The sequence below is a fragment of the Bos indicus genome, chromosome 13, assembly GCF_029378745.1.
Source record: "Bos indicus isolate NIAB-ARS_2022 breed Sahiwal x Tharparkar chromosome 13, NIAB-ARS_B.indTharparkar_mat_pri_1.0, whole genome shotgun sequence".
NCBI classification, from domain to species: domain Eukaryota; kingdom Metazoa; phylum Chordata; class Mammalia; order Artiodactyla; family Bovidae; genus Bos; species Bos indicus.
The window spans coordinates 31,820,042-31,845,440 of NC_091772.1; the positions used below are offsets into that span (position 1 = coordinate 31,820,042).

The 25,399-nt window shown below is 39.2% G+C and overlaps 1 protein-coding gene across 5 annotated transcripts in view; it reads right to left on the bottom strand.

The window, feature by feature from the left end:
* Positions 1–25,399, bottom strand: part of ST8SIA6 (ST8 alpha-N-acetyl-neuraminide alpha-2,8-sialyltransferase 6) — a 300,498-nt gene that overhangs the window by 33,366 nt on the left and 241,733 nt on the right. For 4 of the 5 annotated variants that reach the window (XM_070800889.1, XM_070800888.1, XM_070800886.1 and 1 more), the window contains one exon: positions 15,190–15,276. The exons of the other annotated variant lie outside the window; for it this stretch is intronic. In XM_070800889.1, the coding sequence (XP_070656990.1) occupies positions 15,190–15,276 (87 nt within the window). The remainder of the gene's footprint in view (positions 1–15,189; positions 15,277–25,399) is intronic. 5 annotated transcript variants of the gene reach the window in all.

Sequence of the window (25,399 nt, forward strand, 5' to 3'; positions counted from 1 at the left end):
AGGCTTTGGCATAGTCAATAAAGCAGAAGTAGACGTTTTTCTGGAACTCTCTTTCTTTTTTGATGATCCAACAGATGTTGGCAATTTGATCTCTGGTTCCTCTGCCTTTTCTAAATACAGCTTGAACATCTGGAAGTTCTCAGTTCACGTACTGTTGAAGCCCTGCTTGCAGAATTCTGAACATTACTTTACTAGCATGTGAGATGAGTGCAATTGTGTAGTCATTTGAATATTCTTTGGCATTGCCTTTCTTTGGGATTGGAATGAAAACTGACCTTTTCCAGTCCTGTGGCCACTGCTGAGTTTTCCAAATTTGCTGGCATATTGAGTGCAGCACTTTCACAGCATCATCTTTTAGGATCTGGAATAGCTCAACTGGAATTCCATCACCTCCATTAGCTTTGTTCATAGTGATGCTTTCTAAGGCCCACTTGACTTCGCATTCCAAGATATCTGGTTCTAGGTGAGTGATCACACCATTGGGGTTATCTGGGTCATTAAGATCTTTTTTGTATAGTTCTTCTGTGTATTCTTGCCACCTTTTCTTGATATCTTCTTTCTGTTAGGTCCATACCGCTTCTGCCCTTTATTGTGCCCATCTTTGCATGAAATGTTCCCTTGGTATCTCTCATTTTCTTGAAGAGATCTCCAGTCTTTCCCATTCTATTGTTTTCCTCTATTTCTTTGCATTGATCACCGAGGAAGGCTTTCTTGTCTCTCCTTGCTATTCTTTGGAACTCTGTATTCAGATAGATATATCTTTCCTTTTCTCCTTTCCTTTAGCTTCTCTTCTTTTCTTAACTATTTGTAAGGCCTCCTCAGACAACCATTTTGCCTTTTTGCATTTCTTTTTCCTGTACAGTGTCACGAACTTCCATCCATAGTTCTTCAGGAACACTTTGTATCAGATCGAATCCCTTGAATCTACTAGTCACTTCCAGTGTATAATCATAAGGGATTTGATTTAGGTCATATGTGGATGGTCTAGTAGTTTTCCCTACTTTCTTCAATTTAAGTCTGAATTTAGCATTAAGGAGTTCTTGATCTGAGCCAGTCAGCTCCCAGTCTTGTTTTTCTGACTGTATAGAGCTTCTCCATCTTTGGCTGCAAAGAATATAATCAATCTGATTTCAGTATTGACCAGCTGGTGATGTCCATGTATAGAGTTGTCTCTTGTGTTGTTGGACAAGGGTGTTTGCTATGACCAGTGCGTTTTCTTGGCAAAACTCTGTTAGCCTTTGCCCTGCTTCATTTTGTACTCCAAGGCCAAATTTTCCTGTTACTCCAGGTATCTCTGACTTCCTACTTTTGCATTCCAGTCCCCTATGATGAAAAGGACATCTTTTTTGGGTGTTAGTTCTAGAAGGTCTTGTAGGTCTTCACAGAACCCATTCAACTTCAGCTTCTTCAGCATTAGCGGTTGTGGCATAGACTGGGATTACTGTGATATTGAATGGCTTGCCTTGGAAACAAACACATATCATTCTGTTTTTTTGAGATTGCCCCCAAATACTGCATTTTGGCCTCTGGTTATCTCCACACCCTGACTTTTTATCTGCCCTCAGGCTTTGCTCAAGGGTTCCTATCCCATCCTACCCTGAACTTGCCAGCCCTTTATTTCATCCCCACGGGTGGGTGGGGGGCAGAGGGGTTGTACATAATTTGGGTAAAGAATGGAATGCAGAACTCTGTGCTCTGCCTCCATAGGCTGGTTAATTTTAGGTAACTCAGAGTCATTCCTTGTTGGACCTCAGAGTGTGTCACAAACATGATTTGAGCAGCCTTCTTGAAAAGGAGGGACATGCCAGAGAGGGTTCCTATAAAGGTAAGTCCTTTTCTACTGCAATTAATGCAGAGGAAGATTCCAACCTAGAAACCTGAAGCCTAGTATTTTCTGCCCTATAATCCATTTCCCAACATTTAAAGATCAAAGAAAGTTCTAGTAGAACACACAGAATAGAAAGTGCTTGCTCTTATCAAATGGATGGTATAATCCCAAGAAAATGCATCTCAGAAGCAAAAGTGGGACTTCCAAATGTTTACGCATCTCTCCAGGCAGAGGACTGGACCTGAAACAGCTTTGCTGCTACTTACAGCTTGCTGTGTTTATTACAGATGCCAAGGCTATAAATTATTTTCAATAAAATATTAATTGCAAGCTAGGAAAATGATATTAAACAAATGATAATAATAATACTAGTGGGATCCATATTAGCAAAAAGATGCACATGCATGTTGGGGAGGGTCCAAGGAGGACAATTCAGAAGAAAAAAACATGATAATTGGCCAAATGTAAACAAAGACCCAGAAGGCCTGCCCTATGTAAGTGATTTAAATTATCTCTTTATGTGCTCCTCCTCATTAGGGAGGATACCCATACTCTTTCTCTCTGGGTGTGTATTTCTATATAGCTTCTGTGCTCCTCATTCAGGACTTTTGCACTCCTCTCCAGGTATGTATTTCTGCCCTGCTTTTGATGTACATAAATAAACTTGTTTCTCTGCGTGCTCTCCCATATGTTGTGCTGTGTCTCTAATAATAAACTGTTTTGCAGTTTTTGCCTCCTTGAAACATTTTTGCTTTCAAATGGGGTAAGAATCAGGGAACTTTGCTTCTAGTCTCTAGCCCCTGGTAGACTGGCAGCTAGGTTCAATCCCTGGACAGGGAAATAAGATCCTGTCTTATTTCAAGACTACTGTCCTTCTGAAAACATTTTCACACACAAAATGGAAGTCCATACTTGTATAGCATTCTGAAGGAGAATCGTGTCACAGGACAGCAGCAATGACTCCATGTGAGGGTATGGGGAAGGCCTTCCTGGGCAGAGATGACGGATTTGGGATCTGAAAGATTACTGCATGTGAACAGGGGTGTGGTGGAGGCCAAAGGGACAGAGCTTTGGGGGCTGTGGCTGAAGCGGGAATCAGACATTTGAAGAAGCTGAAAACCAACACAATGAACCAAAAGGAGCCAAGGGGAGCATGGAGTGAGGTGAGGCCAAAGAAGCAGGTAGTAGCCAGGCAACATAGGACCTTAAGTTTGAATTTAGTCTCAGCTTTGAATTTGAAAAACAAAACAAAACAAAACTCAACGGATTCCAAACAGGTTGGGGCAGGGATAGATGTGGTGGAAGTGAATTGTGACCACAGATCATCACCCAATATCCATACCTTGGATTTTAATTTTAATATTGGAATATTACTTGGCCATAAAAAAAAAACAATGAAATAGTATCATTTGCAGCAACATGGATGGACCTAGAAATTACCATACTAAGTGAAGTCAAGTTAGACAAAGACAAATATCATATAATATTACTTATATGTGGAATCTAATTTTTAAAAATGATACAAATGAACTTATTTACGATACAGAAACAGACTCACAGATTTTGAAACAAACCTATGGTTACCAAAGGGGAAATGTAGTGGATAGAGGATAAATTAGGAGTTTGGGATTAACATATACACACTGCTGCTGCTGCTGCTGCTGCTAAGTCGCTTCAGTCGTGTCCGACTCTGTGTGACCCCACAGACAGCAGCCCACCAGGCTCCGCCATCCCTGGGATTCTCCAGGCAAGAACACTGGAGTGGGTTGCCATTTCCTTCTCCAATGCATGAAAGTGAAAAGTGAAAGTGAAGTCACTCAGTCGTGTCCAACTCTTCAAGACCCCATGGACTGCAGCCTACCAGGCTCCTCCGTCCATGGGGTTTTCCAGGCAAGAGTACTGGAGTGGGGTGCCATTGCCTTCTCTGACATATACACACTACTATCTACAAAATAGATAACTAATAAGGACTTCTAGCACAGGAAACTCTATTCAATAATCTGTAATAACTTATATAGGTAAAGAATCTGAAAAAGAATGAATATATGTACATGTATAATTGAATCACCTTGCTGTACACCTGAAACTAACACAACATTGTAAATCTATTACACACCAATAAAAATTTTTTTAAAAAGCCACCCTGGCATTGTACAGAGGATGGATGAGAAGAGTACCAGTATGGTGAATGATGAACAGAGTAAAGGCCATTGAAGTGATCCAAAGGAGAGCTAGTGAACTATCTGAAGCCCAAGCGCTGTAGAGAGCCCATGTTCCACAACGAGAGAAGCCACTGCAATGAGAAGCCTATGCACTGACACTAGAGAGCAGCCCTCACTTGCTGCAGCTAGAGAAAGCTCACACACAGCAATGAAGACTCAGCACAGCCAAAATAAATAAATAAAACTATTTTTAAAAAAGCCCTCAAATCAAGATGCCATGTCACAGATTTCCCTGGTGGTCCAGCGGTTAAGAATCTGCCTTGCAAAGCAGGGGAAGCAGGTTAGATGCCTGGTCAGGGAATGAGGATCCCACACCATGTGGGGCAACTGAACCCACGTGTCACAAGGAAAGATCCCACATTATGCAACAAAGATTCCATGTGCTACAACTGAGACCTAATGAAGCCAAACAAATGAATTAAATCAAGTTTTAAAACAAAGACAGCATGTCAAAATACCATGATTTTAGAATCAACTGGCTCATAATAAATGCATGTTTCACACTTAAAAAATTGATTGGAATTAAGAATACAATGATCTAAGAATTCCAGTGATTTGCAGAGCTTCAAAAGGCATGAAAACATTCCATGTTAGTCCAAGAGATGAGAAGGATTAAGGGCTTTAAATAAACACTATCTCTTTTTAGCAATATGCCTCTTTCTAAATTACGACAGAATCACCTGTGAGCTTGAACTAGCCTCCCAGAATACAGAGAGAAACTCCAGCAACTAGGAGGGGATCTGATGTTAGTTTGTGGGATTATCAGGTAGGGATCACACTAAAAGTTAGGATGGGAAATTTGATGGCCATCCCTGACTCAGGTTAATTCTTGATACTAATCACACAGTTTTACCTTCAAACTTCTGGCTCTCTCTGATAGGAAGGTACAATGGCCTAGACATTTCGAATTAGTAAATCAGATATTGGTGACTCTCCTTAATGAATCCAGTTAGATACAGAATGGGAGGTATGGTGTTCAGAAAAGCCACACCATTCACCATTCACATCATAAAATGAATTAGTACATCTCTTAGCAGGGATGATCTAGCACAGAAAAAGTGGAGTTTTGAGGAAGAATATGGGAGAAAACATTTGGGAACATGGAAACTTGACATCCCATGCTACAGAAGCAAGAGAGAAATGAGGAAGGAACTGGGATAATTTACAGAAGATCCAAAAGGCGGGTGGAGAGAAGTCTAGGCACCTGCCCCAGACTTAGATGTTGAATACATTTTGAAATATACATATATGAAATATACAATAAATGAACATTTTACATACTTCACAATTTTAGCTTTACCTCAACCCACTTAAAGTTCTGCTTTATAACTTGCAGGCAGAGGAAAACCTAAGAGGGTACGTGATTCTCTGTTCACAATGGGAGTAACACAGGTTTCAGGCTGAGGAAGAGAATGAATAAAGACCGAATTTTGCCTGCATGTCAGATGACTTTTTCCCTTGTATGTGTACACTGATATTTTGACTTTTATGAAAGACCAGCTCATCTACTTGAGTAGAATATAAGAAAACCAGGGTAAATAAAATGTGAAAGACTGACTGTCAAAGCACAGGACAGGAACTCCATTGAAATGTTAACTCAGAAGTGAAGAAGATAATGCTGAAACACTGGAGAAAGATCTATATATATACAGAGACATTGCATCAGTGTTTAAACAATGTAATGGAGACTTCCCTGGTGGTCTGTAGTTAAGAATCTGCATTCCAGTGCTGGGGACACAGGTTCAATCCCTGGTCGAGGAACTAAAATCCCACATGCCACAGGGCAACTAGGTCTGCACACCTCAACTACAGAGAAGCTTACTCACTGCAGCCAAAAGATCCCACATGCTGCAACCAAGACCCAAAGCAGTCAAACAAACAATATATGTAATGTACCAATGAAATGTTCCAAGGAGCAGAGTCTTCAGAATATAGACTTTGCTATAGAAATGCATCAAACCATTTGGGATCCATTCATCTTCTAGATTTTATTTCAAAAATGTATTTCCCAAGTTGTACTTGGTATTTTTAGGTAGTTAAAATAGGGAAAAGGAGTCCAAAATGGTGGTGGCTAAAAGACAAAGAAGGGAAAAGCCTGTGAAAATAGAACAAAGGAAGGTCAGAGAACAGAGTGAGTACCAAACAGCCCTCCTAGCTAGCCCAATTTACACAGGGCAGGCTCAGGTGAGGAGGAAAAAAATATATAAAAAGAGCCAAAACTGGGCCGGGTGCTTCTCTTCTCTTCGCGTCTTTGCATGGGTCGGCCCGCCCTCATGCCTCAGGTATGTCTTTTCTTTGCTTCCTAAATAAAACTGAGATGTAACACGGAGCTGTCACACTGACCTGTCCAAGGAAACTGCACGGAGTTGTAACACTGGTCCGTCCATTGCTTCAAATTTTTGTTGCGACGAGACAGAACCGAGGAAATTACACACTCGCCCAACAGTATTGACCATATTGCTCTCTGATCTAGGAGCATAAAGCAATATGGTCAATACAAAGTACAACTTAGGAAATACATTTTTGAAATAAAATCTAGAAGATGAATGAATCCCATGTGGTTTGATGCATTTCTACGGCAAAGTCTATATTCTGAAGACTGGGAGGAACTAGTCCCTAAATGTGCAAGAGCCAGTTTCTATTATTAAGTATGGCAGGTGTAATGACATGGTGTGGTTTTGTTGCTTCCCAAAATGCACAGGCAGACTGCATGGCATGAAAAATAGAAAATGATATGACAGGATATTAACACTGAAAAATGGTCTCAAGGCAGAGGAAATGAGGGAAAGAAGCTTTTTCAATCTGGCAACTGACCCAAAACATCTATCGTAAAGTGCAAACACCTTAAATTTTTTAAAAATATGTATTGCTCTGAGCCATCATCAGAGTCACCCTGTATGAATCATAAGCAGCAAGTATTTAAAGGTTATGAGGAGGAAGAGAACAGAGGTTCGGAAAAAGTGAACACGGTTTTGTATAATCAAAAGAAGCCTCTGATAGAGATGACTTTTGCTTCTCTCTAAGATATCAATGCTACAAAATAAAATGCCTGGGACATAATAATGTTAACTGTTAACTGGGGGGAGGGGAGGGAAGCATAAATTCACCAAATACTAACCAAAATCAAACCACAATTATTGCTTTTGGAGTCATATTTCAGAAAATAGTTGAAAACTTTGTTGGCTCAAGTAAGTTTGGTTGCTCAGTTTTATGATTTGAAAAATATTAACTTATGCATCTGTTTATTTGCAGTATTTATGCCCTTTCACAGAGATAAATCATGAAATGGCACCATTTCAAATATGTAAGCATCATGTAGTAAAAAAATTAACATGTATGAAGGGATTCCCCGATGGTCTAGTGGTTGGGACTCAGCACTTTCAGTGCCACTGGCCTGGGTTAATTCCTGGTTGGGGAACTAAGATCCCACAACCCACACAGTGCAACCAAAAATACATAAAAATTAGCATATGTGATATGTAGTTTATACATTTCTTTGGTTTAACACTGTACTTTTTCAATGGAGTCCAAATAAAAACGAAAGCAACACCCTGGCTGTTATTTTAGAGATATCAATGAATCTGAGACAGCAATGAAATCTTTTCTTATATAGTCAACACAGAGAAAGACAAAGTTATTTTCACAAAATTTTAATCTAACCAAACCTGAGGGGATAATTTAATAAAATTGCTACCATGTAATAGTTATCTATAACAAAGTAATCAAGCACAAAATACCTGTTTTACAAGTAATTTGAAAGGCATCTCATTTGCATGAATCTTAAACACATGCATTTTTCTAATAGCACCATTTTCTGCCACTAAGTTTTCAGTAAATATGTGATTGATAATATTCAGTCATTTTTTGGATTCAGGCTCATGTCTATGAAACAGCAATGTCTAAAGAAATTAAGTGGTATTGGATGATCCAAAAGAAACCAAAACCAAAATAATCATATGATGATTTCTGGGGAGGGAAAAGCAAAAGTAAAATGAAAATTAAGCACTGTTGCTTGTGTAGCTGTTAGCTTTTTGTAATTGATTACACAAATGAACACAGTTCTTTTAAGTTAGAAAACGATTCCTGAAAGCTAATGCAGTAATTATCGTGCAAGTTACCTAGGGAATCTGACTGATTATTGAAGCTCAAAAATCTTTTGCTAGGATAAAACCTGTTTCCCAGAGCTTCACAAAATAGTTTTCAGGGGTGAAGTAGAGGAAGTAGAGAACAAGGAGTGGGGAGTATTTCAAAACATGTAAGTACTCAATGTTACTGTCACAGGGAGGAGCACATCTGACTCCATATTGGATCTATTTCTTTTACTTTAATATTTGTATTCTATTGCTTTTGCTACAACTTAATCATTAAAGGGATGCTGTACTCACTCAGTCATGTCCAACCCTTTGTGGCCTCATGGATTGTTGCCTGCCAGGTTCCTCCATCCATGGAATTTTCCAGGCAAGAATACTAGTGAAAGTTAAAGTCACTCAGTCGTGTCCAGCTGTTTGCAGCCCCATGAACTATACAGTCCACGGAATTTCCAGGCCAGAATACTGGAGTGGGTAGCCGTTCCCTTCTACAAGGGATTTTCCAACCCAGGGATCAAACCCAGGTCTCCCACATTTCAGGGGGATTCTGCACCAGCTGAGCCACCAGGGAAGCCCAAGAATACTAGAGTGGGCAGCCTATCCCTAGGGTCTCCAGCAGATCTTCTGGACCCAGGAATTGAACTGGGATCTCCTGCATTGCAGGCAAATTATTTACCAGCTGAGCTACCAGGGAAGAACACTAGAATGGATTGCAATGTCCTACTCTGGGTGATCTTCCGACCCAGCGATCGAATCTGCGTCTCTTGATAAAGACCTTTGCTGATATATTCCTGGCTCCCAGTATTCTTGCCTGGAAAATCCCATGGATGGAGGAGCCTGGTAGGCTGCAGTCCATGGGGTCGCTAAGAGTTGGACACGACTAAGCAACTTCACTTTCACTTTTCACTTTCATGCACTGGAGAAGGAAATGGCAACCCACTCCAGTGTTCTTGCCTGGAGAATCCCAGGGATGGGGGAGCCTGGTGGGCTGCCGTCTATGGGGTCGCACAGAGTCGGACACGACTGAAGCAACTTAGCAGCAGCATGAGACTAGCTCTCCATAATAAATCTTGACTTAGGAATGCACCCACTGCATGCAAGCGCATTCCCCCATACCCTAAGTTAACTATACAATTGTCACAAAGGCCCCTCGAGATGTGAAGTACAGCTCTGGGTCACCGTCCACCTGATTCTACTCTGTAAGTAAGTTACCACATAATAAATGGATCCACTGATTATATGGAGCTACCTGCCTCAATCTTCAATTTCAAGATACCTTCTCAGTGCAGTGGGAAGGTTTTGTTCCCTCTGTCCTCAGACACCTCGGAAAAGACCAAAATTCAAAATGTGAAGTTGTCTTTAATGGATACATATTGAATGTGCACTATCATAAAATCAAAAAATTGTTATGTTGAACCACTGTAAATTGGAAACCATCTATAATTTCTTAAACTGAAATCCAGGTTAAATTTTATGCAAATCATACATGTACCAACTTATGCTTGGGGGAAATAATTGTAATATGAAAATTAATAAATTTTAAAAGCAGAAGGCAGACAGCTTGACATTCTTGAAAGTGAAAGTGTTAATTGTTCAGTCATGTCTGACTCTCTGTGAGCCCATGGACTATAGCCCACCAGGCTCTTCTGTCCATGGGATTCTCGAGGCAAGAATACTGGAGTGGGTTGCCATTTCCTTCTCCAGGGGATCTTTCCAACCCAGGGATCGAACCTAGGTCTCCGGCATTGCAGGCACACTCTTTACCATCTGAGCCACCAGGGAAGACCTTGACATTCTTAATTTTGTACAGTTTGCAAATGAAATTATATGCCAAGGAAGAAAAAAGAGAGCTGAGATTTTCTTTTTTCCTGAGTATTTTTTTCCTTTACTACTGTAGTATCTGTATACATCACTCAGGCTTCCCATGTACCTCAGATGGTAAAGAATCTGCCTGCAATGAAAGAGACCTGGGTTCTATTCTTGGGTTGGGAAAAACCCCTGAAGAAGGGAATACCTACCAACTCCAGTATTCTTGCCTGGAAAATTCCATAGACAGAGAAACCTGATGGGCTACAGTCCATGCAGTCACAAAGAGTCGGATACGACTGAATGACTAACACTAGCACTAGCTATACACCACACATTTTTACATTAAATCATAAAGAGTCACACTGTTGGGGTTTCTCAGATGGTACGCTGGTAAGGAATCTGCCTGCAATGCAGGAGACTTGGGTTCAATCCGTAGAGCAGGAAGACTCCCTGTAGTAGGAAATTGCAGTCTACCCCAGTATTCTTGCCTGGGAAATCCCATGGACAGGGGGAGCCTGATAGGCTATAGCCCATGGGGTCAAAAAGAGTCAGACATGGCTGAGCACCTGAGCACATACATTCACTTTTATTTCTTGTCTCTCCAAATGGTTTACAATTTCCTTGAAGTCAGTAAGAAAACCTTATATCTTCTTGTTTGTTTTCATGCATCCATTTATTTAATACATATTTATTAAGGTTCTACTTTGTGCCTGACACTGTATCAGGCTTAAGCCTGTTCTTTGACATAGTAAACCGAAAACAAATATTTATTGATAAATAAAATACATGCCCTCTACTAGCAAGTAGCAAAGTAGCACATTCATTTTAGAAACACTTATAAAAGCTCTCTGATTTTGAGATCCTGTGACCACAAAAATCCCATAATCTTCAATAGCTCCTAGGTGTCAACTTTTGGGAGTTTCAACAATTAGGCTACAGCTGGATTTAGAATGTATTCACTTGCTCATATTTTTCACAGTTTAGTGTAACTTTTGTTATTCTTGCTAAAAGAATATTACCACCTTTCACTTTTCTTCAATTTGGTAAAATTGCTATAAATAAATAAAATAGAAAAGTATTTAGCCACTTGACAACTAAAATAATAGGGGACATTTCTATAATGCCAGCTTTATAAATAAGCCAGAAACTCTCCAGATTTGGCAAGCTATATCAGTAAAAATTGAGGAAAATGAATGGTTTATTATAGTTTAATGGCACAGATTTCTGTTGAGGGTTTATGTAATTTAGTTTACAAATATGCCCATAAAAAGAACATTTTGATATAATAAATAGTCAAATAAATAAATAAATGTCACCATGACTGTTCTCTTGAGTGACAACAAACAGTTAGTATTATAGTCCCAGATGTTTACTTAAATTGGCCCTGAAAGATAGATAGACCACTAGGTAACCATCATGGTTATGGATGCACTTTTTACACTGAGACAGTTCTAAGGGGAAAATGGCTGGTCTATCTGCATACCATCCAGCTATACAGTGTCTATCCATCATCATTTGTACCAGTTTCTTTAATACAGCTTTGGATTCGAAGAGATTCTTGATTTTTAGTGTGCACGCACACACACACACACACACACACACACAGAAAAGAAGGAAAAACCTTTAAAAAGAATTATTTTTTAAATTAAAAGAAAGTTTCTTTTGAGCTGGCCCATGAGGCATTCGGAGTCTTAGTTCTCTGGCCAGGGATCAGACCTATGCCCCCTGAAATAGAAATGCAGAGTCTTAACCACTGCACCAACAGGCAGTCCCAAGAAATCTCTTTTCAACTGAGCTAAACATTGTGAGTAACAACTGGCAGGGATCATTCAAGGCTCATAACGAGGTTATCTTCTTCTAGAGTAGATTATTTTTCTTCTATAGATATGTAGAAAGAACGTTTATTATGAGGGATTGGCTCACATGATTATGGAGACTGAGAAGTCCCACGATAGGCTGGCTGCAAGCTGGAGGTTCAGGAAACCAGTGGTGTAGTTTCAGTCTATACCCAAAGCCTAGGAACTAAGGGAGCCAATGGTGTATGTCCCAGTAGGAGTCTCAAGGCTAATGGCGAAGGAGAAGATGAGTCTTCTCCTTAAGAGAGAGTACACTGGTCCTTCTTCAATCATTTTGTTCCAACTGAGGCCCTCAATGAATTAAATCAGGAGTCCCAAGGACTGGTCTATGGCCTGTTAGGAACTGGGCCACACAGGAGGAGGTGAACAGTGGGTGAGCGAATGAAGCCTCATCTGTATTTACAACTGCTCCCCATCCCTCACATTACTGCCTGAGCCCTGCCTCATGTCAGATCAGCAGTGGCATTAGATTCTCTTAGGGGGACGAACCCTACTAAGAACTTGCCATGGGAGAGATCTAGTTTGTCCACTCCATATGAGAATCTAATGCCTGGTGATCTGAGGTGGAGTTGACTCAGTGATGCTAGTGCCGGGGAGCGGCTGCAAATGCAGATTATCATTAGCAGAGATGTTTGCACAGAGACCATAATAAATCAGCTTCTTGCAGACTCACATCAACACCTCACTGATAAGTGAGTGGTAAGTGACAATTGTATAGTTATTTCATTATATATTACAATGTAATAATAATAGAAATAAAGTGCACAATAAATGCAATGCACTTGAATCATCCTGAAACCAGCCCCGCATCCTAGTCTGTGGAAAATTGTCTTCCACAAAAATCAATCCCTGGTGCCAAAAAGGTTGAAGACCACTGGATTAAATTATGCCCCAGGATTATTTTGTTTTAATCATCCATCTAGGCTAATAGCAGATCTAAGTCCAAGTGAGGATGGAAATAACTTCAACCGAGCTTCAGCTGTGAAGAAAACTGGTCTTCTCTAGGGTTTGCTGGAAGCACTGCTCAATATTTCTGCCTCTCCCCCATGCTTTTGCTTTTGCAACCAGCAAGTTCCTTGTGAGGAAAAGTAGCTTCAAAGGCAGGTCTCTTCTCCTTCAGCTTCTCTCTTCTGGATCTTTGTCCTAGAAATTCCCCCTGCCTTGGGAGTTCGCCGTTGCCTCAGTGGGGTGTTTAGTATGCTTTGTTTTGCTTGTATTATTCTCAGGAGGTTTGCTCTAAATCAACTTTACAGCCAGAAGTGGAAGTTCCTTTACCCCTATATTAACTGTCAATGTCACTACTCATCTAGTACTTCCAGCTAATTATCTGGGATTGATCCTCAATCGTTCAATCTCTCTCTCTTTTTGCCTACTCTGCACTTGTAGAAACATCTCTCAAAACCAGACTCTTCTGCTACTCACTGACCCTGATCAACCAGGTTACAATTGCCTGTGCAGTTTCTATCTGATCTTCCTGCCACAAGAATCTTTCAAATCTAGACTTCAGTAGGACTGTGTCCAAGTTCATTTAAGCTGCTATAACAGAATGCTATAGACCAGGTGGCTTATAAACAACAGCAATTTATTCTCACAGCTCTGGAGGTTGGGAGTCCAAAATCACGGTGCTGACCAATTCAGAGTCTGGTGAGAAACCACTTCAGGGTTCTTAGGCAGCTGTCTTCTTGCTGTGTCCGCCCTCATAACCCAATCACCTCCTACCTTCCAAAAGCTCTACCATCTCACTGGACATTCGGTTTCCAATTTGACTTTTGAGGGGGCACTTTCTGACTATAGTGGACAATGTAGCATCAAATGTCCTGGAGATTAAATAGTTAAACAGGAATCCTGCACTCTTAAATGCTAGTTAGGAAAGACAATGGAATCCTCCAGGAAGTTATGACAACCCTGTGTCTACTCAGTGAAAGAAAGATGTTCCTTTTTGGCTTTGAGTCAATCAAGAAGTTTCTCATTCACCCAATGGGAGTTACCCAGAAGCCATCTTCAATTAGCACCAGAATCAAAGGTAGCTGATCTAGTGACTCCAGTATATACTGACTGAAGGACCCTACAAGCAGGAGAGCTGCCTCCCCACCCCAAAGAGAAGTGAGCAGCACATATTTTTTAGAGAATCTCAGGGGGAAACCAAGTCTCTTTATTAAGAGTTTGATACTTAAAGTATTGGGCTGGCAAAAAAAAAGTTTGTTCTGGTTTTTCCATAAGATGTCACAGGAAAACCTGAATGAACTTTTTGGCCAACCCAATAAAACAGGAACTAGTAAAGATAAGAACATATTTCTGAATTGTCATAACTTGGCACAAGACAAAATCTGTGCTGATGCGAAGCAAAGAAAAGCAGAGCGATGTAGCCCAGGCAGACACAGCAATACCTGGCTTGGCTTCACCCTATGAGCAGCTTTAAGAGGAGGAAGGGGTGCCAGAGAAGTACCCAGGCAACCCCCACCATAGGATATTGTTTTGATATAATTTATTCTGTCTGGGTAGGCTTCAAGTGATGCCAGCACAGACAGCTCTGTAATCACCCACTGATAGCCTGGTCCTGTCAGGTTGACAGTACTTCCCTGGTTATTACCTGGAGCATCTCATATTTCTGAATGTTGCTGAGATTAAAAAACTAATGAGAAAAACTGGAAAGGAATATGCCGAAAGGAACATGGCTTTTGTTCTATAGTGATGGGACCATAGATGATTTTTCTCTCTGTTTTCCAAAATTCCTTACAAGATAAATAAATAAATGTCAAATACAAACAGTACAAAGAAGCAGCAAAATCATCTAAAATAATAAAAAGTACAGCAAAAACTTTCTCTTTGAACTTGAGATTTTTGTAATTACATCAGCAACATAATTACAAATACAAATTTCTATGTATAAGATGGGGTTAGAGGGCCTGTGTCTCGTGAGAGACTCTTAGAAGGAAATGTTCTTGATTGTCAGTTGGCTTCTTCTACTTTTCTTTTTAACAACACATTATGGGCCTTTCCTGGTGGTTCAGTTGTTAGAAATCCACCTGCCAAAGCAGGGGACACAGGCTCAACCCCTGGTCCAGGAAGATCACACAAGCGGCAGCACAAATGAGCCTGTGCTCCACAACTGCTAAGCCTGTGCTCTGGAGCCTGGGAGCCACAGCTACTGAGCCCACGCTCCACAGAAAGGGAAGCCACTGCCATGAGAAGCCCAAGCATCACAACCAGAGAATAGCTCCCACTCACTGTAGACAAAGTCCATGCATAGCAATGAAGACCCAAAACAGCCAAAAGTAAAACTAAAAAACAAGCAACAAAAAACTCCAACACATCACTTATTCTATCCACAGAGAAAATGTACAGAACGTTTTAAAATTCATATTACTTATGGAAAAACTTTTTACCTAAAATTCTCATATTCTTCTACTTGTCGTTTCCATGGACAGCTCTGGATATTTGTGATAATCTGAAGATACTCATCCTCTGAATACCTAAAAGTCAAATGTCAATGAAATTACAAAATAAATATCTCACTTGTTGATAAATGAATATATAAGTCATCAAATGACATTTATAATCTACTCATTCTAGCCCTCTAAATCTTTTCTTAAATAAGGTGATATAGAAACCTCATACTCATGTCAAGACATCTAGGAGCATGCAATTCACAAATAATTACTATGTTGATCAAGGAATGTGTAATTTGCATGCATCGTAAGTCAAGTTTAGTATTACAAACCAACCGACAGCACATCAATTCACACACATATCTTTTGGCTATTTCACCTTAGCTTTTCATTAAAAAATACATATATTTTCATAGACATTTACCATAAATATAAAGTTTATCATCTTTTTCAGATTCTAAGTTGATAGATTTCCCTTGGGATATAAGGAAAACATTTCCCAAAAATAATCATCTTAACCTTTGATCTTGAACAGAACATTTAAAAAACAGATTAGGACAGGTTAAAAGAGATGTATATTAGGCATAAAAAATCTACAGGCACAATTGTACAGTATGGTCAGTTCCTAGTCCCTGGTAGACCTCCCTCCATCTGAAATTTCATTGTTAATTAATAACTCCTTTAATCATAAAATAGCCTCTAGTCTTTAAGGGTTATCAGTTAAAATGCATATGTCCTTTTGAGTGAAAAAAAACACCCTTAAATTTCCTTTCAATTAATATCATAGTCCTTAATTGCCAGCTATGATCAAGGTTTTGCAATAAAGAGATGGAGTAGATGTTGGTAAGTAGGTGCGGAAGGCAGTAAAGAATCTTGTCAGGAAAATATCTTCCCCGCCACCACACAGTACAATGCATTCCCTCCAAACTTTACCTCTAAAAGGCATATTTATTAGAGGTCTGGAAGGTAGTCAACCAAGTAACTCCTTTGCCCTTGAAATTTACCTGCTTTTTGGGTATTTCTCTTGTCCAAGTTGTCACCAAGATTAATCAAAGATGTTTTCTCTTGGTTCCCACTGAAGAAAGGTTGAAAATCTTAAAAGACTTTGCTAAATACTAAAGGAAAAGCAAAGCAAAGAGCTACTATAGAAGAGATTAAAAATAGTTTTAGGGACTCCCTCAGTGGTCCAGTAGTTAAGACCTTGCCTTCCAATGCAGGGAATGAGAGTTTAATTCCTGGTCAGGGAACTAAGACCCCATATACCTTGCAGTCAAAAAAACCACAGTATAAAATAGCAGCAATAGTGTACCAAATTCAATAAACACTTTAAAAATGCTTCATATTGTTTAAACAATCTCTTAAAAAAAGTTTTACTTGCATACAGGCTTCATTTTATCTTACCCTCCCTGGGCCCCAAGACTTGTCACCAAGGAACTTGAGAAACCTATACTTTAGCCTCATAGCTTTGTCTAGATGTGGCACGTCCCTGCTGGAGTGAGGAGTAGCCTGCCTCCATATGGTGACAGTTATCTAAAAGTTGTAGTTGTTTAGTCACTAAGTCACGTCTGACTCTTGTAACCCCATGGGTTATAGCCCTCCAGGCTCCTCTGTCCATGGGATTTCCCAGGCAAGAATACTGGAGTGGGTTACTTCTCCAGGGTATCTTCCCAACCCAGGGATCAAACCCAAATCTCCTGCATTGCAGGCAGACACTGAGCTACCAGGGCAGGGCAATTTCATATCTAAGTTTAGTCTAGAACATTAAAATTCTCATTCATTTCCAATCAGAATAAAGGTGTACTGTAAAATACACAGTCTTTAAAATGTTTTGTTTTCATGAGATATATCCTCCAATAAATTGTAGCTGGCTCCAATTTAACTTAATATTGAAAGATGTTAATCATAATGTATCTAATTTTGCCAGTAAGTTAGCTGCCTAGAAGGGCTTTTGACTTTAAAGTCCTTGATATTTATTTATTTTTAAGAGTTTTTCTTTCTTTTTTTTCCCTTCTGTTTCTTTTTTTATTTTATTTTGTATTTTTAAGATTTTTTGATGTGGACCATTTAAAAAAATCTTTATTGAATTTGTTACAATATTCCTTCTGTTTTATGTTTTTGTGTTTTTTTGGCCCAGAGACTTGTGGACTCTTAGCTCCCCAACCAGAGATCAAACCGGCACTCCCTGCACTGGAAGGTGAGGTCTTAACCACTGAACCACTAAGGAAGTCTCTATAGTCCCTAATATTTAAAACCAAGTTGAATACATTATAGCAGACCTATCTTCTATTAAAGGAGAAATACTCCTGGTCATTTTACAATCAGAAGACAACACTCGAGCTACCTGGGGTTGCTATATTCAAAGAATCTCTTTTTATGTCCAATCTAGAAAGGAAGCATTATCCTCTGATATTATAAAGGGGAAGATCAGAGAATAAGAAATTGAAGGGAGCTGAAGGGAGTTTTCCCCCTACGTGCTTGCCCTTTTCTACTAAAAAAATAAATCCCCAATCAGCTTTTTTGGAAAATTAAGATCACCACTGTACTATCATGATTCATAAGCAGGGAGCACAGCTAGAGAAGGAAAGAACACATAAGTGTCACAAGTGTGGGCTAATTTGTGAAATAAATGTGCCTCTGTAATAGTTTTCTGTTGGGCTTCCCTGGTGGTCCAGTGTGGTTAGGAATCCACCTTACAGTGCAAGGGACACTGGTTTGATCCCTGGTCCAGGAAGATCCCACATGCCTCAGAGCAATTAAGCCCATGCATTACAACTACGGAGCCAGCACTCCAGAGCCCAGGAACAGCAACTACTGAGCTCTCGTATTGCAACTCTTGAGTCTGTGCTCAACTTCTGAGAGCTGACAGCTGCAACTACTGAAGCCCGCACACCCTAGAGTCGTGCTCCACAACAGGAGAGGCCTTTGTAATGAGAAGCTGAAGAACTGCAACAAAGAGTAGTCCCTGCTCACTGCAAATAGAGAAAGTCTATGCAGAAACGAAGATGCAGTACAGTCAAAAAATAAAATAAATAAATCTTAAAAAAAAACTTTTGTGTTGAGCTCTAAATCACACTTTATGCAAATTTACATTTATAGTTGGTTTTCAGTTGCAAGGTATACAGCCTTTACCCCACAACTGTGAGAGGCAGCTACCTATGATGTCACCCCCATTATGGATGACAAAACTAAAAGTTCTGAGATGAACAGCTTACTCAATGTTGTATTATAATCAGATGAGCTAAGAATTAGAGTCACATCTTTTGATTCACAGTCTGGCTCTCTTTCTAATATATCATGCTGCATCTCATCTATTTTCATAATGAAACTGAAAATTAATCCCATCAGAAGTATTTTCTGGTACCAAGACATACAATAAATCATACTAAATAATGCAGCAAGTTATTTTCAAAAGAATAAATAACGTCTATTTAAGTCATTATTAATAACATTCAAAATGAGATGTAGATTATAAATAACATATACAATGATACTAAGTAAATGTAATATTAAATTTTTCAATATTTTCTAAGACAAATATTGTATGATATACTTACAGGTGAAATCGAAAAAAAGAAAAAAAACAGTGAATATAATGAAAAAGAAACAGATTCACAGATACAGAGAACAAACTAGTGGTTACCAGTAGGGACGGACAAGACAGGAGTAGGGAATTAAGAGGTACAAACTACTGTGTATAAAATAAATAAGCTACAAGGATCTGTTGTACAGCACAGGGAGAAAAGCCACTGTTTTATATTAACTATAAATGGGGTATGGGCTTCCCCAGTGGCTCAGTGGTAAAGAATCCACCTGCAACGCAGGAGATGTGGTTTGATCCCTGGGTCAGGAAGATGCCCTGGAGAAGAGAATGGCAACTCATTCCAGTATTCTTGCCTGGAAAACTCCATGGATAGAGGAGCCTGGAGGGCAACAGTCCATGGGGTCGCTGCAACACTGCTGCAATGGAGATCAAAGATTCTGTGTGCCGCAACCAAGACAGCACAGCCAAATAAATACACTAAATCTTTTTTTAAAAAGATATAAATAGAGCTTTTCAAAAGGTATAATTTATGGTTAATTATATTTTGGTTAGTTAACTAGTATTTTGGCCATCTGATGTGAAGAGCTGACTCACTGGAAAAGTCCCTGACACTAGGAAAGATTAAGGGCAGAAGAAGAGGGTGTCAGAGGATGAGATGGCTGGATGGGATCACTGATGGACATGAACTTGGGCAGACTTGGGGAGATGTTGAGGGACAGGGAGGTTTGGCATGCTGCAGTCCATGAGGTCGCAAAGAGTTGGACACGACTGGGCAACTGAACGACAACAGTGGTTAGTTAACTTAACCATTAAATATCTATTTGATACTTATTAGGTACCCAGACCTTATCTTAGGATATTCATCTATCAATCCTACTTAAGCAGTTGAGATACCAATTTAGTTTCCAATAATATCTCTTCATGGTGAAAGTCAATTTTTCTGTCTATTGAAATGGATGAAGACACTCCAATAATATTAAGTCAGTAGGCTTCTACATGGTATTCTATGTAGATCAAACATCTTTTGTAGTTAGTTTCTACAAAACCCCTGAAGAGCTCAGGCCTACATAAAAATAAATTCTGCAAGTCAATATGGTGGTATAAGATTTTCAGTCAACACGGTCAATCATTTCCACAGGGAAATACTTTTTAAGGAATGGCTGATGAATGTGTGACAGCTAAAAAAGAGAAGCATGTAGCAGATTGAACTGAGCTATGCACAGTACTGACCTACCAACAGTTCATTCAGTGAAGGTGGGAGAATTCAATTTGCATCATTTTTAACTCAGCAAGATAGTAACTTTTAATTATAATGCTGTGGTCATTATCATTGGCATAGGAGAAAGAGATCTCAAACCTTTATTCTCTGCATACTGTTTAGTGTCCCTCACACAAGTTAAATTTTTGACAACCAGTTTTAGGAATGAATTCCTGAAAATGCTGAAGTTCTTCCACAGCGTCAGTGAAATCTCCAAATTGCCACAGTTGAAAAAGTCAGAAGCTTATTTTAAAGAATACTTTCTCTCTCCTGAACCATTAACTTTTGGGGTTTTGATAGTAATTACATGTTTAAGACACATGTTAGGAAATACTGCAAACAGTGACTAACTTTAGCCAAACAAGAGGGAAAGGGGTGTCTGTTTACAAGGGCAGGGGGCATGGTAGAGAAAAGCCTACATGGATTGGTGAAGCATACTTAGGTGACAAGAGAGACAGAGGAGGAAAGCTGTGACCGCTCTATGTTCACACACCACTCAGAAAGAGCTATAACTACAGGTATAGAAGAGGCCACAGGTCAGGAGAGATGGCCTTAGGCAAAGAATGAAGTCTTACCTAAACTAGGGCCATAGAGGGGAATCCTGGAAATACGTGCCCCCGACTTTATCTCTCCTGGTTTTTCACTCTCCTACCAAAGACTTCTAGAAAGTGGCCCTAATCAGAAGCTAAAAATTATGAGAATCCAACTAAGGTACTACAAGGAAGTCAGCCTCCTGAAGCACAGAGCAAGAATGAAAAAGACAGAAAGTAGACCATGAACAGAAAGCTATTCATGGTGATATTTATCAGAATTATTTGCGGGTAACAATTTGGGCTTCTCAGGTAGTGCAGTGGTAAAGAATCTGCCTGCCAATACAGGAGACACAGGAGACACGAGTTTGATCCCTCGATCTGGAAGATCCCCTGGAGTAGGAACTGGCAACCCACTCCAGTATTCTTGCCTGGAAAATTCCACAGACAGAGGGGTCTGGCGAGCTACAGCTCATGGGGTCACAAAGAGTCGGACATGACTGAGTCACTAAACACGTACGTACGCACACAGGCACACATGCAACAGTTTACTTCATTGGACTGATTTGATTATAATGCCAAAATCAAGCAGTACCTCACTGTCAAAAATATATAATTGTAAGGATCTTCTTCACAAACATCTGCAACATGCAAATACATCATCAGGACAGAAAGAATGAATGAATAATGAAGCGGCTATGTAACGTTTCCACATTTTCTCTCACGGCACTATTGCTATATGATTTCTGAAGAAGAAAAAAAGATGACCTTCCCCACCGCAAGTTCATAGAAAGAAATTTTCAGACATATAAGAGGATACTCAGAGTTTGAAAATCATAATTTCGTAATCTTATACTATCAACATTTAGAACTAGGATCCTATATATCCCAAGGAATCAGAAAGGATCAATTAATTTAGTGTTTCTCCATCTCTTGAAAAGGAGCATCTAGTCAGAGTGAGCTAAAAGAGTCAATGAGCTGGCATGGATAGTGTACCTGGCAAGATCTTTAAACCATACCGGAGTGGCTATTAACCTTTTGCCTTTTAAATTCTTATGACTCATATAAGCTGAGTTATCTCTTCCTCCTGTGTCCTTTCCACCACCCTAAATCCTCTGAATATCTCCACAGCACTTACCTTTTGCCTTCATGTATTTACTCAATAAATACTTACTGAGTATCTCTTATGTGTAGGGTATTATTCTAGAAACTGATAGTTAAAATAGTAAACAAAATGAATTTTTTAAAAAAATCCATGTTCTCATGAAATTTATATTGTAATAGGGCAATGTGGACAATAAATCTAATGTATGGGCTGACTTGTATTTCCCCAAATTCATATGTTAAAACCCTAACCCCCAGGACCTCCGAACATGACTGTATTTGGAGATAAGGCCTTTAAAGTGAAAGTGAAGTCGCTCAGTCATGTCCGACTCTTTGCAACCCCATGGACTGTAGCCTACCACGCTCCTCTGTCCATGGGATTTTCCACGCAATAGTTCTGGAGTGGATTGCCATTTCCTTCTCCAGGCGATCTTCCCAAACCAGGGACTGAACCCGGATCTCCCACATTGTAGACAGACGCTTTACCGTCTGAGCCACCAGGGAAGACAAGGCCTTTAAATACGGGGTTAAATTGAAATGAGATCATTAGAGATCCCTTGGTCTCCAGAGACCGCTAAGGATCCCTGGGTCTCCTGAGACCCAGATCCCTGGGTCCCTCTCAGTCATGTCTGACTCTTTGCAGGCAGATTCTTTACCATCTGAGCCATCAGGGAAGCCCTAAATTGAAATGAGGCCCTTAGGGTGGCCCTAGTCCAATCTGCTTATGTTCTTAAAAAGAAATGAAATTTGTAGATACAGAGAGATACCAGGATGGTGGCACACACATATTGTCTTTTCTCTTTGGTGACCAACCAAAGAGAAAAGACCATATATCTATGCTTCATACATAAAGCAAGAAGGCAAGGAGAGAGACTTCAGAGAAACCAAACCTGCCAACACTGCAATCTTGGACTTTAAGGCTCTAGAACTATAGAGAAAATAAATTTTTGTTGTTTAAGCCATCTTGCTGTTGTTGCTTAGTCACTAGGTACTGTAGCTCACCAGGCTCCTCTGTCCATGGGATTTCCCAGGCAAGAATATCTGAGTAGGTTGCCATTTCCCTTTCCAGGGGATCTTCCTGACCTGGGGATCAAACCTGCGTCTCCTGCATTGGCAGGTTCTTTACCACTGAACCACCAGGGAAGCTCTTTAAGCCATCTGCCTGCATACATGCTAAGTTGCTTCAGTCATGACCAAATTTTTGTGACCGTATGGACCTGTAGCCTGTCAGGCCCCTCTGTCCATGGGGTTCTCCAGGCAAGAATACTGGAGTGGGTCTCCTCCAGGGGATCTTTCTGACCCAGGGATCAAACCTGCGTCTCTTATGTCTTCTGCATTGGCAGGCTAGTTCTTTACCACTAGTGCCACCTTAAGGGAAAGCCCTTAAGCCATCTAGTCCACGGTAATTTGTTATGGCAGCCCTGCCAAACTATATATCAAGTAATACATAAATTAATAGCATGTTGAAGTATCTCATGTACATTTCTGATAAAACAGAAAAAGAGGGAAAGTATGTGAAATAGGACTGCAATATAAGTGGGGTGGTCAGGGAAGACCTCCCTGGGAGATAGGAGTTGGACAGAGATTTGGCGAAGAGTGATGATTAAGTAAACAATGCACGTATGAGGGTATGGGAATGGGAAGAACATTCTAGACAAAGGGAAGGACAGATGCAAAAGTCAGAGGTAGAAGCAGGCAGGGTATGTTCAAGAAACATCAAGATGGTCAGATTTGCTGGAAATCACACATGAGTCACTCAGGAAGGTGGGAGGTCACAGGAAATCTGACGGTAGATGATTTGGTATTCAAAGCGTGGACCTCAAACTAGCACTACTGGCATCAAACAGTAAGAATATCAGAAATGCAGAATCTCAGGCCCTGTCTTAGACTTATGGAATCAGACTCTGTAATAAATAAAATCCTCAAATGATTTGTAGACACGTTAAAGTTTTTAACAGCTTCATTGAAGTATAATTCACATACCATACAATGCACCTATTTAAAGCGTAGAAGCCAGTGGGTTTTAGAATATTCACAGATATGTGCAACCATCACTATAGTCAATTCTGGAACATTTTTGTCACCTCAGAAAGAAGTCTTATATGCTTCAGCTATTACTTCCTGCATCCCATAAATTCTGACATACTGTGTGTTTATTTTCATTCATCTCTAATTATTTTCAATTTCCCTTTCTATTGCTTCTTGGACCCACTGCACAGTTAGGAATATGTTGTTTAATTTCTATATATTTGTGAGTTTCTCAATTTTTTTCCCTAAATATTCATTTAAAATTTCATTAAAATGTGGCCATTGTATTATTTTTATTCTTTAAATTTATGGAGGTTTGTTCTATAATCTAGCATATGATTTATCCTGGACAATGTTTTGTGTGCATTTGAAAAGAATGTATATTCTGTTGGTGGGTACTACATAGATGTCTGTTAAGTCTGGCTGGTTTATACTGCTATGCAGTTCTACCATTTTCTTATTGACCTTCTGTCTGGTATTGTATCCACTACTGAAACAGATTATTTAGGTCTCTAATTATTGTTGTTATTTCTTCCTTTATTTGTCAGTTTTTGCTTTGTGTATTTTGGTGCTCTTTTATTAAATGCATATGTGTTTATAATTATTATAACTTTCTCCTGGATTGACCCTTTTATGATGATAAAATCTTTATTTCTACTAACACCTTTTGTTTTAAAGGTTTATTTCTTCTAATATCAATATATCCACTCCAGTTTTATTTTTTTAAATATTTTTTATGTGAACCATTTTTAAAGTCTTTATTGAATTGTTTTTGTTTTATGTTTTGATTTTTTGGCATTGAACCATGTGGGATCTTAGCGCCTCAACAAGGGATTGAACCTCTATCCCCTGCATTAGAAGGCAAAGTCTTAACTACTGGACCTCCAGGGAAGACTCATTCCCGCTTCCTTGTGGTTACTGTTCGCACATGATGTATTTCTCTATGCTTTTACTTTCAATCTATTTGTATATTTGAATCCAAAATGTGTCTTCTATAGGTAGCATATAATTTGATCATGCTTTTTAATCCAGTCTGACAATCTCTGCCTTTTGATTACATGATTTATTCTGGTCATATTTAATGTTACTACTAATACAGTAAGATTTACCTCTGCCAATTTACTTTTATTTTTTAATTTTTTTTAAATTTAAATTAATTTATTTATTTTAATTGGAGGCTAATTACTTTACAATAACATGATTTATTCTGGTCATATTTAATGTTACTACTAATACAGTAAGATTTACCTCTGCCAATTTACTTTTATTTTTTAATTTTTTTTAAATTTAAATTAATTTATTTATTTTAATTGGAGGCTAATTACTTTATAATATTGTGGTGGTTTTTGTCATACATTGGCATGACATCTTTAATAATTTAAACTATATTTTTAGTGGTTGCTCTAGGCATTACGATATATACCTTATCAGAATCAGCTTTCAATTTGTACTAGTTTAACTGTATTGATATATAGAAATAATACTCACATAGCTCTCTTCCCTTTTTCTTCTTTGTGTTGAATTTTTGTTATACAATATTACATTATTAATGTTATAAATCAACTATACATTATTATGTTTGTTACTTTACATTTGTAGTCATTTCCTTAGTCTGATACAACTTTGCTTCTACCACCCTCTTTGTGCTTTTTATTGGCAAATATATTACATGTATATTTGAGAAGTGCTCCCAGGACTTTGCAGGCTGCTGTAAGAATTTTGTCTTTTATGTTGAGTGAAACGGGA